Source organism: Varanus komodoensis, unplaced genomic scaffold (genome assembly GCF_004798865.1).
Source record: "Varanus komodoensis strain SLA01 unplaced genomic scaffold, ASM479886v1 scaffold27, whole genome shotgun sequence".
Classification (NCBI taxonomy): domain Eukaryota; kingdom Metazoa; phylum Chordata; class Lepidosauria; order Squamata; family Varanidae; genus Varanus; species Varanus komodoensis.
In genome coordinates this window covers 7956947-7972043 of record NW_025335701.1, presented here as the reverse complement: position 1 = coordinate 7972043, position 15097 = coordinate 7956947, and the positions used below count along the sequence as shown (strand labels likewise).

Genomic DNA, 15097 nt, shown 5'->3' with positions numbered 1-15097 from the left:
ACGGGACTGTAGCCCTCCCACCCAAGTCCCCTAGAAACTGGTGTGCATTGGCATAGTGCTGGAGGCGACCTATAGCCGTCCCGGTTAGCAGCGGGGCCTCCCCGCTTTGCCTTGTGCCTGGCAATATCATCAGGTGCAGAATGAGGGCTGGAGCCGGCCTCAAAAGGCCTCTCAAGGTCGGGCCAAACTCACCTGTTTCCAGAGCCACATTCCAAATCAATACACAAAGGGCTTTTTGCCCATCATGTCTTGGCGCTGGGATCGCAGGCATTCTTTTGTACTAGTTTCTGTGGAAAACATCAAACTTTTGCTAACAGTTGCTGCAGGAACTAGAGAGGCCAAGGATTTGAATTTATCTGATTTCCAAGAAGGGGCTTGTTCTTATTGATCTTTTCCCCATCTTTCCTTGTGATGTTTAGAAAACCATTTTAGATGTATAAACTAACCCTGAAGCTTTACCAGATGACACAATGTTTACTCTGAGATAAGATTCAAATAATATTTGGATTACCAGCCATTCTTCATATCGGGTGAGAGAAGACAGCTTCATTTGCTGAAAAGGGGCTGGTAAGGAAGCAAAGAAAGCCGGGATTTTTTCTGGATGCTTTCAGGCGAAGAGATGCAGCATATGGTTCCCCTCCCCTCTCGCTGGCTCATGCCAAAGATCCCTCTTTGCAGCCAGCTTTTGCAGAAGATTTGCAGGAACTTTAGAAAGACTCAATGCATACAGAATGAGAAGCCAACAAAGGCTAAGTAAATTATATTTGCTTGTCCTGTGGACCCATCAAAAATGGATGCAGCTTAGGGCAGAATTCTACATGACCACACTGGACATGGAAAACACTGACTTTGCAAAGCCATGGAACAATTTTAAACAATGGGCAAGGAATAGATGGCTTATTTTATTCCTGCTCCATGCCAGTTTTGCACACTGTCACCCATAGGTCTGTTCCCTCCCATTTCTGCATTTTCAAGTTTACACAACAGTCCTATTTAAATATGTATTTCAAAATACCTTTATCTTAAAGTACATATTTTGCGGTGCAACCTCTCTCAAAATGCACATTGGACATGCATGTTGATATTTTGGGTTAGATTCGTCGGCCTCTGGATGTTTCGGCCTACAAAACCCAGCACCCTTCGCCAACGTGGCCAATTAGGAACAATCCTCTGGAGAGACAAAGTGGGCCACCCCTGATTCAGACCACTGAAAACTGTATTGCCAACTCGTGGCAAAGCACACAGGCCGTTGCACGGCTAAGAGCTGATTTTCAGGCCAGTCTGAGAGCTTTGGTGTTCGGCTTTAAGTGTGAGAGGCCCGTTCACATCGGTTTTCTGCAGAAGCTGAATTCCTTAGACACCCCCAAAGCGGACATAGTTCAGGGATGACATTTTGCTCCTTATGGCCAGTGACACCTGACAAGGATGGCTAGGGCTGTATCGGGGGGGGGGGGGGGGGGGGGCTCTTTTGCCCAGGGGTCAAATCCCATTTGGCAGAAGCTCTTCTTGCGTGCTGCTTCCCAGCAGGGCAGGATCCAGAAGCAAATGTGGTGATTTGGAAGGCAAAAGGGGAGGTGCCAAAATCCATCCAAAATACCAGCCTGATTTAGCTTAACTCTCTTAGGAGAGGCATTTGGAATAGGGAAGAGCAGCAGGGAAAAACAAAACTGATGCATGATCAGTGGGGAGGGAGAAGGAGTCCCAGACGGCTGGACTAGACCCCCCGGTTTGGCCCCTGCGTGTTGGGAGTAAGGACACTGGTCCTGGGCAATCCATTCCACGGCTGTGGGCTGCCTCTCAGATTCTGCAGAATCAGGAAGTGAGGAGATTACTGTGGAGGATGGGCTAGGTCGAGATCTGAGATGAGCGAGAAGGATGTAATTATCCCAAGGTCAGCCGCTTCACCAAGCCAGGCAGTTCCTGAGAACGGCCAAGATGTACAGCATTTAGGAGGGACCTCTGAGGATGAGGGATTGTCAGAGGCAGACTAGGCTCACCTGTCCGCACTCAACCCCATGGCAAGGTGGCAGCGGAGGCGGGAGGCCCAACTGAATGTGGAGAGGAGGTGTGCTGTCCTACAGAAAGTGCCCCCGCAAAGGGATGGGGCCCAGGAATGCTTGTAAGGAGAGTTCCAGGAGGTAAACACTAGATTGGGGTCAACACAATGCCTCGTGCATTCTCAGAGCACGTGGAAGCAATGAAGGATGCAAGGAAAACAGCCTGTGGCTGGTGACAGTCTGAAGGAGGAACTATGGCTCATGACGCTGGGACGCTGTTTCCCCACCACTGGAATATAATTTCTGTGTTGGCTATGGAATAAAGGTACAAGGATGGGAGGCTGGTGACCTCGGAGCCAATGAACTGGTGTACCCACTCTGGGACTGAGTCGGCACCTCAAGGGAGCTATCCACAGTGCTGAAACGCCCCCGTGAGCCTCAAAACGGGACCACTCCATGGACTACTCCTTAAAGGTTCAGAGGAAAACCCAGTGTGGATATGGTGAAGATGGAGTCACCATCCTCCCGATATGTGCTCTGCAGATCTCCTCATCTAACAGCCCTTGCCCAACCCCAAACATTCCCTCTGCGTCCGTCAACCGAACAAGGAAGGAGTGCGCATCTGGCAAATTAGCTTCTGGACCTCATCCCCACTCAAGCTGGGCAGCCTCATGTGCAAAGGAAAGACATGGAGGGGCTCCGTTATTGTGACTTGAGCGTGTGGAATGACACCACTGGATACAGCCCATGATTTCTCGACCTGGTCTCTGCTCCGCCCTCTACAGGTATTTGAAGGTCACTCTCGAGTCTCACCTTCACCTTCTCTTCTCAAGGCCACGCATGCCCAGCTCTTTCAACCCTCCTTCAATGCACTGGGAAGGGTTTCTGGCACCCAACTGCTTAATAGCAGCAGCAGCAGCAAGAAACTTTGGGAAAAACCAAGCACGGATTTGCAGGCGAAAGAGCCACAGGATCATTTCTAGTACTGAACTCAAATTCCAGGATTGAGACACCCTACCCTGTTCCCACATTCTATGTCCTCCTGCCCATAGTTTCAACCTGGCCCCAGTTGGTGGAACCTGAGAGTTTAGCAAAAAGGCAGCAGAAGGGTTCAATATCCTAGGCGTATATAGACAGAAAGGCGTCTTCCAGTCTCAGCACCTCACACATCATTTATGTTCTTGGAGGTTTACTGGGAACTGCAGAACTTCATTCTGTCTAACTGTGTACAGGATTGTGCCTTAAATCTTGTAAAGCCAAACCCTGCATTTTCTACAGAGCACTTGGCTTCATGCATAAACCAGTGCAGTCTGCAGTGTTGATAGTAGAGAATTTTACAGTAGGAAGTAATCAGATGTATGATGCCCCTAAACCTTTCACAGTCTCCCAATTAGTAGACAAAACAAGAACAGCAAAAGGACTGCAAAGAAGACCCGGAGAGGGATTCCATACGATACCTGCCAGAGCTTGTAAGTGAGTGCAGGAAATGTATCCCACAATTCTTTGGTCCTGAGGTGTACTCCCCACTTGCACCTGGAGGGGGGGAAAAGAGGGAGAATAGTTAATGGATTATGAGATCCCCTCTAGGATCAAAGCCCCATAAACCAGCACGAGAACGGGGGTTTTGCTGCAGAGAGAGACAGTTTCCTTTCACCGCAGAGCCATGAGGCACTGGTGCTCGGAGTGAAAGTTCATCAGATGGTCTCTCTCTCTCTGGCATCAGGAGGAGCAACTGCTTGAACCCGTCTGAGAACCTCATTCCACTGAGGAGGGTCTGCATGCAAGATTTTGCAGCACGGTCTGGGTCTGAGAGTGCGACGTGTTTCTTAGGGCTGTTCCAGCATCTCCCTGCCAAAGGGCAAGATAACAAATGGAGCAGACGAACAGATTTTCTTGGGCACCATAATTCAGAAAGTTGGCACCACATTATCTTTTTCTCCAAGGGGACAATCTATGCCTGAGAAAAGCTTTGAGTTACAGGACACAGTCATCTGTCAAACATGCATAACTCTCTCTCTCTCGCTCTCTCTCGCTCTCTCTCTCTCCATTATAATTAAAGATAAACAGGCTTGACTTAAGAATGTTAAACTCCACTTTTTCTCTTCAAAAAAGTAGTCCCTCAAAACTGCTTTCAAAAAATATTGACATTAACATTTATGAAAGAAAAAGATGAAATCAAGACCAAAGGTATCCACACACATCCTGCTGGAAAAGAAGAAACATGTCACCAAAAACATGGGGTGGGGGGGAACAGGACACCAATTTAGAAGAGGCATATATGGATCTTTTCATGTAGAAATGCAAATTTTTGCGGAGGGGAGCTGAACGTGCCTCAAATAGAAATTCCGTGCATCTTACTGTAACAGGTAAGCTTTGCACCTGCTCACAGCAGCTGTTGAGGCACTACCAAAGGTGGGTACCCTTCTCTCCCTCCTCATACACTTTTATTTTTTGCCCTGGAATCGGGCTGGACATCCCTTCAAACAGAGGACTCCTCTGAGAGGTCTTGCTGTTCAGAGAACACAGCAATATCCAGTGTCTGGGGACAAGATCAGCTCCACCAAAGCAAGCTCTGCATTTGGGCCAAAAAAGAACATGGGAGCAGGTGTGAGACACCTTGCTGCTAGAATCTGGGGGTCCTTAGGCAAAATCCATGAACTCCCAGTAGATTTTGATCCTTTCTGCCCAAGAGGATATTCGCATTTTAATGCCACAGCAAGTGGCATTCGGCAGTGCCCCTTTACAGCTCACACAACTCCAAGCGTCCTATGCACTTCCACCCAGCTCTGGGCACGTTAGTAGTAACTGCATGAACCAGTAGTAGGATTTAAAACACGAACAAGCACAGGTGCAGCCTTTTCAGAGGGTGGCTTGCCTGTTACCCTGAACACAGGACAAAAGTCACATTCTCCTCCAAGCTTCGGAAATATATTTTTGCTTTCCTCCGCTGCTAAGCACCCACTGCACATTTGGCTTCAATACTGGAGCTGATCAAGCTTTACCGAAATCTCTTTTCTAGGAGTTTGGCATCCCTGCTGCCTTGCTTGGAGAGCTGACTTGCTTTACAAGGCACTGATGTTCGCTTTGCCAGATTAACATATTACTTAAACATGGTGAAAGGAAATTCAACGGAAGCAGAACATCGTTGGAGCAGCCCTAATCTCTTGCAGTCCCCAGCTCCGCTTCTGACCTCACACCTTCTCTTGTGGAATTCACAGCTGTGAGCACTGGATGCACCAGATTCATGGAATAGCAGGCTGGAAGGGGCCAATCCCCGGCTGGTGCCAGATGCCAAGTCACATCACCCCACCCAGAAGACTGTCCAGTTTCACCCTGAACATCTCTAGCGTGGGAGGGCACACGACCTCTCTTGGCAACTAGTTCCATTGCCATGCTGCTCTGACAGGGAGGAAGTTTTTCTTGGTGTCAAGCCTGAATCTGGTGTGCTGCAGTTTTAAGTTTGTTGCTCCATGTCCTACAGTCAGAGGAGGTCTTTTCCTTCCTCCTTGTGGCAGCCTTTCAGGTACTTGTAGGGTTCTATCAAATCCCTCTCAGTCTTCTCTCCTCGAGCCTAAACATGCCCAGCTCCCCCAGCCTTTCATCACAGGGCTTATTTTCCAGACCCTGGGTCATCCTTGTTGCCTCCTCTGAACCCTTTCTAGTTTCTCTGCATCTTTTTAAAACCTGGGTGCCCAGAACTTAACACAACATTCCAGGTGAGGTCTGACAAGTCCCCACTATCTTAGAAGCATTTAAACAGGAAGATGTAGGTTTTGCTCTAGGTTATTATCTATGAGAGCGAAACAGTAGAACGGCCCTGCCAAATACTGCATGTGCTTGCATGTCTGTGATCCAATACTGCAAAGCATGAAAATATGAAAGAGGAAAGAACTCTTGCAGATTTAATAGGTCTGTAGAAGAAGGCGCTCAAGCAGCTGCAGCTTACTGTGCTTTCAACTTGCACCTGATGAAATCTCCTTTTCTACACAGGCATCAAAGTTTCAAGCGCTGCAGTCCCAGTTCAGTGCTCTTCACAGCCCCTCTTGGCCAGCAGATTGCTCGCTCTAAAAATTGTGCTTGGTGTAAAATAGCTCCGTATGTTGCACAGATGCGATGGAAACTTTCCTTGTATTTGTAATGCTGTGTTCCTTATATTACAGTTATGTGCCATCTTTCTTCCCGCAGAGCATCCTTATGTAAGCATCCTCTTCCTCTTGGGTGACGGGCCCAAGTCACCCTGTGTGCTTTGGATGCACTGGAACCTGGGCTGCCCAAGTCCTAGTCTGGTACTCCTAAGCACCACACTGCACTGGTCCCTAAGGCTGGGACTCAGAGAACGAATGGGGCCAGCCCACCCCTGAAGCAGGGTGAGGGGCCGCCCCCTGTTGCCAGCCACGCTCCAGCCGGGAGAGCCCACCGACTCCTCCGGGGGGTGTTCCAGAGAACCCAGCCGTAGCATCTGCTGCAGCCAGGCAGTTCAGAGCAGTCCGCAACCATCGGTTGCTACAGGCCTCCAGGACTCTCGGCACTTTGCCATCTCTCATCCACGTGCCGAGGTCTCACAGGCACCTGGAGCCACCGAGAGCCTAGCCCTCCCTGGCACCGTCAGCAATAGCTCAAGGAGCCCTTGAGTGGCAGCGAAGGAGATGCGGTCACCTTTCTGGCGGGGGCATGAGGGTCTTCCTTGCAGGGAGGGCTGTGTAGCAGCGAGAAAATGTGTGCAAAGCTTGGGAACTGTTGTGTGCATGCGCTTCGATGAGATTCCCAGGCGTGCACAGGAGATGGAGGGCTCTGGTGGGAACGGCGGCTTAGGCTCAGAGGAGCGGGAGTGGAGAGCCAAACCGGCCGTTCTCACTCGGATGCGGGAGCTGTTGGGACTAGCGAGGCCCCGGTGGCCCAAACCCTCCCGGTGAGCCCGCCCGAGACAGCTCCGGATCGCAGCTCTTCAAGGACAACCACAGAGCCCCCTCCCATTCCTGACGGTGGGAAAGAAGCTGGCGGGGAACAGGCCGGGAGGGGTCCGCGGGGGCTCTGGATGCTTGGGCCTGTCGATGCGCTCGCCGGCTCTGCCAACTGGAGCCCGATGGGAGGAGCGGCGTGCCCGCGTCCTCCAGAGACTGGCCCCAAGGGGTTCATAGACAAGGTTTTGGGTGACCGGGGTCAGAGCGAGAGGTCAGCTTGAGTGTGTTTCGGGGCTTGTGAATACTTTGTAGCTGTTTGGGATAAAGACTCTTTTAACAAGGATTGGAGTGCTGCCTTCGCTGGGGAGGGACGCCTGGCTCACGACAGGAATGAATCTGTGGCGAAGAGCAAGGAGGCGGACACTTATTTCAGACATGCTCTGGTTAAGCAGGGAACGCGCTCTCGGCTTATTTTCTCTGCTCTGGAGAAAGCTGCTCACACACTGCTCTTGTTAGCGCAGCAAGAGCTAGAGCACTTCCCAAAGTGGCAAGGAACCTGAGCCCAGACCTGTCTCCCAGCTTATTCCCAGGAAGGGAGAAAAATGAATACCAATGGGAAAGACATGCATATTGTGACTTAATTAAGGAAGGCTCTCCTGTCTTTTGTTCGATAACAGAAGATGAGAAATGCTTCCTGCTTCCCCTCTCTCAGAATTCTGCCACAACTGTTTCCAAGCTGCTGCCCTCCAGATGACTTGGACTACAACTCCCATTTTCCCCACTCAGCATGGCACCAGGACATGGAAGACGGTTCTAGAGCATCACTAGGGGTGGATGGCAGCCAAGCCTTGCATTAGCAAAGGCACTACGTGTATATGAAATATTCAGATTACCTCTAAGGAAAAACACGGAAGGCTCGTTTTGAAAAGCCGGCACGGACAGGCCCACGAAGCTAAATGTTGCGTGAATGTGGGAGTGGGAGGGGTTGCGGAACTCAAGATGCCGACAGCACCTCGGCGGGTCTGCCCGTCCCAATGTGTGAACAATCCGCGTGGCAGCAGCGGTCCACGGGTCTTACGAAAGATGTCTGCACCAGCGCCAAGGCAATCTGGGACTCCCTGACCTCCTCACTGCTGACTAATTGTCTGCCGAGGGGCTCACACGCCAGTGGTATGTGAGCAGCTGGCAAACAAGCCGGGCTTCGTGCAGGCTGGAAGAGGCCTTTGTTGGATGCAGGCAACGCTGCAAGCAGATGCCTCAGCTGCCACCGGGGGACATAGTCGGAGAGAAGCCACGCCCCCAGCACGCCTGGGAGCAGCCCCCGCTGAGAAAACCTGTGCAGCCCCCAGGAGAGGGGCCAGCCCACCCCATCTCCTTGAAGGCGGTCTGCCCCACAGCAGCAAGGGCAGGAGCCAGGGGTAGAACCCTGTCCACGGACATCTTAGTCATTGTCCCTAATGACTGGAGATGCTACCGCAGGCTTCAACCACAGGAATACGTTTAAGGGCATAAAAAGAAATTAGTGCATTTTAAAGACAAAATAACGCAGAGTTTCACACCCCTAGGGGTCACCCTTCATGTGCTCATCAAGTTTCAGGCATCTAGGTTTCATAATCTTGAGCCTGTGGTGCTGATACAGGGATGGATGGGCAGACAGAGAGGAACAGGATGAGAGCTAAAATCCAGGATGAGAGTTATAACAGCATTAAAAAAAAGCATGATTTGAACCCTTCTGGATTGTTCTAGCCCAAAACTCCTACAGTTGTGCTGGACTATTATCCCAGGGTGTCTCGGGATGAAAGCAGAGGTAGTGGGTTGAAAGATAAGAGGGTGACTGGTTGGAGAAGAGTGTTTTAGGTTAAACATTCACAACAAATAGAAGACTCAAGAATTGTAAATTTTCTGCGGAAGGGGGCTAAACACATGTTACAGTTACATGATGAGCATTTGGAATCTTTATATTCACCTTACATTCTGCTGATTACAAATTTTAGAGACATTTTATTAGCAACTAAAAGATGGGGATAAATTTTTGGTTTGCATTTTAATGTAGTCTAACCTAATTTCACACTTTTGAAAGATCGTGAACTGAAACCTGTTTATCCATTGAACTGATGAAATTTGCAATGGAATTCTGGAATCAAAAACTGCATACAATAATCCAAATTAGAGGGGAAAGTGCACATCAAAAATGTGTGTATTAGTGAAATAATCTTCTAAATGCATTATAAAAGTTGCTTTCAAAAAGAGCAAAACTGGATACAAAAAATATGTATGAATGTTCATGCCAACCAATTTTTCAAAAGGCTGGGGACAAACTGAACTGATGTATGGAAAAATGAGAAAATGCTCCAATCGTGAAATTCCCAGTGATCCCGATTGTGACAAATGGACCACAAGCTCTTTGCAACATTTCTGTTCAGAAGCTCGGCAAACAGGCATTTTACCACCGAAAAGTATTTTTGTCAATACGGCAAGTCGTCTAGACCTTGATCGAATAAATAAATAAACTTGTTACAATACCTGGCACAATGAGTCTGGCAAGTCCATTTGCTAGCATGGAGGCACCAAGGAAATGAGATTGTCTGACCTGTATGAATTACACCAATTAACCAATGTGCACATTTTATGCTGTGTCTCAACATGATCCCAGTTTTGCTACTGAGAGGAGTGGTGAGGCGTGAGCATCACCCGTGGCTCTGGAAGCATCTTTCAATGCCTCTTCAGCAAGCATTAGCTATAGATTTTCAAGCCTGTGTTTACAGTCACAGGGGCTAGGAACTTGCTTTCCAAAAAGAGGAGACAAGAAAGCTGGAATTCAGAACTGATTATTCTGCCTAGTATTTTATACTCATATTGCCATTTTCCGATGCTCCAACAGAATCATAGCATAAAGAAATGAGAGAGAGAGAGAGAGAGAGAGAAGGCGAGCGAGCAGAAGTGTAGACTGGGAGAATGGAGCTGTTACAAGCCTGAGATGGCACCGAAATCAGCCATCACATAAACGCAGAGATGTTAACTTTACTGTGCTGTGAATCTCTGTTTATGAGATCGGGCAGCTGCCGGCACTCGTGTTCCACCAGCTTTCGCTTGAACTTGGCTGTACTTTCTGTCCCTTGTCTGTAATTGGCACCATGGATGATTCACATACACATATAGAGAAGAATATAGGGAAGGAGTCTTTCGAGACAGAATGCTATAAATCTTGGAGAATTCCAGCGAACTTCTCCCATCTGCAAATTAAGCAGTGACCTCTAATTCTCAAAGGATGTTTTTCTGGAAAATGGAGACCTTGCATACGGCTGGAATAAAAATGATCACCACTACCACAGGATGTGGGCACCAATTCGCCCCCCCTTGCTTTTTGTTTGTTGGGTCGCATCCACGTTTCCCAATTGCTGCATTTCTGCAGGGTGTGGGGCAGAATTAGATGGAGAGAGTTGCGCTTCAACGGCTTCTTGAAGGACCTCTTGCTTCCACCAGCACTTTAAGGTCTTCAGAAGTTTGGCTATGAAATGCAGTGTGTGGCTTAATGGAGAAGAGGAGGGATTCCCTACTGTTCTTGATAGAGGGCTCATCTGGAATTCTAGGAGGGACAAGAGCTGCCTCTGGGGACTTGCCCAGTCAGTGAAATGGCTACCGCGATGGGTGTAGCCATCCATTTCCAAGCAAGCTAGAAGAAAAAGAACTTGCCCAAAAGCAGACAGGGTGCCTGAGTTCCAAAACCCAAACCTGGTCTTTTGAGCACAGAGTTTTCTGCCACCAATACCCATTTCACAGAAGGCAAACTGAGGAGTCTCAGAGATGTCACCTGAAAAAGAAGACCATGTGGGCCCAGAGGAGTTCCGGGAAATCAAGATGGCTCTGTGCTTAAAAAAGTAAAACCAAGACAATCAGGAGGGGAAGGAAGCTAAGACAAGGCTGGACACAGCAGGGACCGTGATGTTGATGGGTGCCGTGTTCAGGACCTCCTGGAATTTTAAAATTTATTTTTCTTGTGTATTGCGAAACAAAATTTAAACTGCCACTGAAGAGAAAAAGAAAAGAAAAGAGATTAAATGAGCCAAGAATATTACAGCCTTCCTGAATAAGGTTTAAAGAGATCCATAACGTAATTTACATATAGATGCAAAACAGACCATTGTAAAGCAATTATGCCTAAACGTCAACCACATGGTGAAAGTTCCTCTCCAGGTTAGTTCATTGACTTCTTTTACTACATTTGGCCACATGTGTTATTTTGATGGGCTCGATGTTTTTAATTTTTTTACATTTTAGTTGAATTTATATTTGTGTTTGCCACTAATATTATTGATATGCTGCTCTGTTTTGCTGTTCCTGTGCAGTTTTTTATGACACTTGCTAGCTGTGGCTACTTAGTGCTCCTAAAATTTATGTTGCTATTCCATACTCTCTTGGCCTATTTTTTTCTGCTACATCTTCTTTCCCCACCCCGCCACTTTCTTTTACTGCTGCAAAATGTGGGCCAAATATTCACGCTATGAGACCGACTGCTGCATCTCTGTGAAATATTTGGTGCATTTAAAACGAGATGAATTATCAGGCTTGCTTGTTTCCTGCCTGGGAGACCTTGTTCTCCCCATCTCCCATCAACAATTCACTTGGTAACTTAGCTCATGCTGCGTGTTTGCCTCTTCACATACCATCTGCCACTCAAAGCTATCTTTCAAACCCAACTGGAATAGTTTTATTGTGAGGAAGAATCTCGGAAAGCCAGCTCATGAGAACAGGTGGATTTCAAAATCCAAACTGAGAAGTGTTCAAGCACAAATTATGATCAGATTGTTAATTATTGTAATTGTTCTCAAATGGACAATTCCAACTTATACACAATCTTATACTGAAAAACAACTGCCCAAAATAGGTTTAAAAATGATCTGAATGATAGCATGGCCCAGTTCTTAGCTAAGTGACTCAACATGTGATTAAAAATATTGGACCTGGTTTCAAATTACCACTCAACATAAAATGCCTTTGGATAACTTTAAATAAGTCATTATTCTGCCTCAGTTTTTCAGCTGTAAAATGGAAATCACCATAGTTTAGCTCACAACTAGGACTATAAGCTTGCTTGCTTTCTTTATTCAAAACTCTTTGGGCGCGTCCCTTAGCTTAGTCTCAGGGTGATTTAACAATAAGACAAAATAAAATAAACATTATGGGGGGCTATTTGTGCAAACAGTGGCACAGGAATCACTTTAAAAGATCCAGAGAAGTCAAAAACAACCATCACAACACACAGGGAACTTCTCCATGAAATATGTAGAACACCGAAACGGTTTGGTACAGTTCCCATTCATTTCACTGAGGGTTACACAAAAGAACTGCTCAGTGCAGAATGACGCCATCAAAGCAACTCGGAACAATCAGCACCTGTGAAAAGCGGATTTCACCAGCATCCGGCAGCCACTTTGTCAAGGCCGTGTGCATTCTACAGCTGGGAATCACGGAACCTTTAAGTGGATTTGTAGCAAAACATTCCTTACTGTTTTTCACTCTCTGCTCGGCTTGCATGTTTCAGATAAATTGACAGCCTCCTGTAGCTTACACAGCATGTTGTCCCTCATGTATGAGCACTAGAAACTTGGGAAAAAACGAAATAAAAGATGCAATTTTCTGGATGGCAAATTCTAGAGCGAGCAGAGGCTTTTTTCTTTGGTGAATTTCAATGTTTGTATTGGAATGTGCATTTCCAAGAAAGGCAAATCAAACAGATGTGCACATTGCATCAATGCGTTTTTTTCTTGATTATAATTATTTTAAGTCTTGGGCGCTGAGCATACAAAAGCCAACCCCAAATGCACCAATTTTTTCTAGGATCTATGAAGTTCTGGTTGCACACAGAAAGGCCTAGCTCAAGAAATCCCCATAGCCTTTGGAATAATCCAAAATATAGTTTAAAGTGCTCTGTCATCGTCATCATTTGTTTTACAATGAGGACAAGGCAAAAGAAAAAGAGCAATGTTGGTTCTGCTCTAAATGGCATGCGGGGAGCTTTCTCCTTAGGCCACCAATACGGTGCTTTATATGGAGACCTTCCAGACCTGCAGATTGCACACAACCGTTATGTCAAAGGAGTGCGGACAGGTGTGTCCTACCTTGAGAAAGAGCGCCCCCTTGGAGGACAGAGCATCTGTTCCTTTTCCGTTGGGATAACAGTGATAAGCAGCATCCATAACTGGATAGCGACTGGCGAAAAGCAGGCCGCTGTTCACAAACTTGAAGGTGCAGCAGTGGTGGCAGCTGTAAACCCCAACGTCGTACAGAATATACTCAAAGTAATGATGGAGCTGGTCTTTCAACTTCTCCGCTGCCCTTTTGTCGAACACTTCCTGCAAGCACAGGAAGTCCAGGTTGGCGGGGAAGAAAGCCGAGATCTCATGGTCAAAGGGCTCGTCGGTGTTCCTCTTTTTTCTCACCGAGGTCTTCTTCATGAGCGAGGCCTTGTAGAGGAGCTTGCTGCTGATGGCGCCCTGGTCGGCCGGGCCATCTCCGGTGCGCGCCTTCACCAGGGACTCTCGCGAGGCACCGTAGCTGTCCAGGCTGCCGGAATCCCCTTCCTTTTGCTTGTGGTTGGGGGTCTGTCCTTTCAGGCTGTCTGCTTCTGACTCTGGGGAACGGTCTGCCAGCCCCCGGTTGTTGCTCACGGGGCAACCGGGGGCGTCGGCGTCCGGGTCTGAAATGTGGCCATTGTCCTCTCCTCCTATGCGCACGATGCAGGTGTTGCTGTCTTCCCCCTCACTGGCCTCCCTCCCATCTTCCCCGTTGTTCGGACCAGAGTTGTCCCCCTTGTACTCCATGGATGTGGTCCTCTTGATGCCCACACTGACAGCACGGTTATTGCTGTCTCCGCTCTGCGGGGACGCCAGGCTGCTGAAGCTCGCCGCGCTGATGGACGTGTTGGTGGGGGAATCGATGTAGATCTTGATCTGGGGCCTGCTGGCGCCATTGCGGATGCGCCGGCCGATTTCCTTCGCCCGCACCTGCGTGTTGAACACGTTATTCAGTCTCGCCAGGGAGTCCGGCAGCAGGCAAACGTTGGCACTGGCGAAGCAAAAGCTTCGCCCGCCGCTGGTGCTTTTCCACTCGGTGAGCAAGGTATTGCCATTGATCTGGCTTTTGTCCTGCAGCCTGGAGTAGATGTACGGCCGTCGTGTGGACTGGAGCGGCGACCATAACAGGAAGCCGATCAGGGCAAAAGGAAGAGAGACCACCAGCAGTGCTAGGTAGATGGGGGTGGTGATGAAGATGCACAAGGTGTGGAAGTAGCACGGGTCATCTCCCCGCTGGCGCTTCTCGTAGGTGGTAGGCACAAAGGAGGCTATGAGCCGGTCTCCGAGCCAGTAGCACGGGAAGATCAAGCCCCAGGAGAAGGAGTGCAACGCGGAAAGAAAGCTGCTGGGAAATGGGGAAGTGTACAAAACCATTGCAACTCAGTTAGGACACCTCTTCAAGGCGTTCTACATGGTGTCACCACCGTCCGCCGTCCATCAGAAGAGGGGTTTGGGGCAACGGGAGAAGAGAGGCTGCCGGAAGTTGCGCCTTGCAGACCGTGAAGCGCAGGAATCACCTCAGTAGCACCATCGCATTTGGCTCTGCAAAGCAGGGGAGGAGGCGGGTGCTCACTCGGGCTTCGGGTGCTGATCGCCTTCACGGCATGTCATTGCTCGCTGCCAGGAGCCGTGCGAGAGAGGGAAAGCACCTGCGAAGACAAAAGGAGATCGGCTGAATGGCAGACGGTGCGCGGGGCGATGCTTCTGCTTCCCGGTCTCTCAAAGCCAGCAGCCATGGGGGGACTGTGGGGTTCTCCCCGTCCGAGGTCCCTGTCCAAATATTCAGGTTTTGCAACAACGGGAAGGACCCCAGGCCCTTTTATTTTTGAAACATTTATATCCTGCATTTCAGCAAAAACATGGCTCTCAAGGAAGCTACAATATAATCCAGATTAAAAACAAAATATTAATCAAAGCATGGCACACATAAATGAATTAAAAACGCAACAGCAGAAGAGATGCTTGGGAAGACAGACAGAGGCTCCAGGGCAGGCCGTGGGGCGAGTGAGAAGGACCCACCCCGTTGCCCCAGCCTGCCTGCAAGGTGCACCCCTGCAGCGAGCTTAGACGCTTGAGGCAGAAGCACCTGGACGGCTCGGAAGCTTCATCGTCATGATCTCTCTCT

General features: G+C 48.6%; 1 protein-coding gene across 1 annotated transcript in view; it reads right to left on the bottom strand.

The window, feature by feature from the left end:
- The window catches only part of SMPD3 (sphingomyelin phosphodiesterase 3), a 42861-nt gene extending 28247 nt beyond the window's left edge, over positions 1–14614 (bottom strand). Inside the window, exons 1-2 of the mRNA XM_044434148.1 lie at positions 13018–14614; positions 3455–3530 (exon numbers count right to left, since the gene is read on the bottom strand). Of these exons, the coding sequence (XP_044290083.1) occupies positions 3455–3530; positions 13018–14346 (1405 nt within the window). The 5' untranslated portion in view covers positions 14347–14614. The remainder of the gene's footprint in view (positions 1–3454; positions 3531–13017) is intronic.
- Positions 14615–15097: the final 483 nt, after the last annotated feature.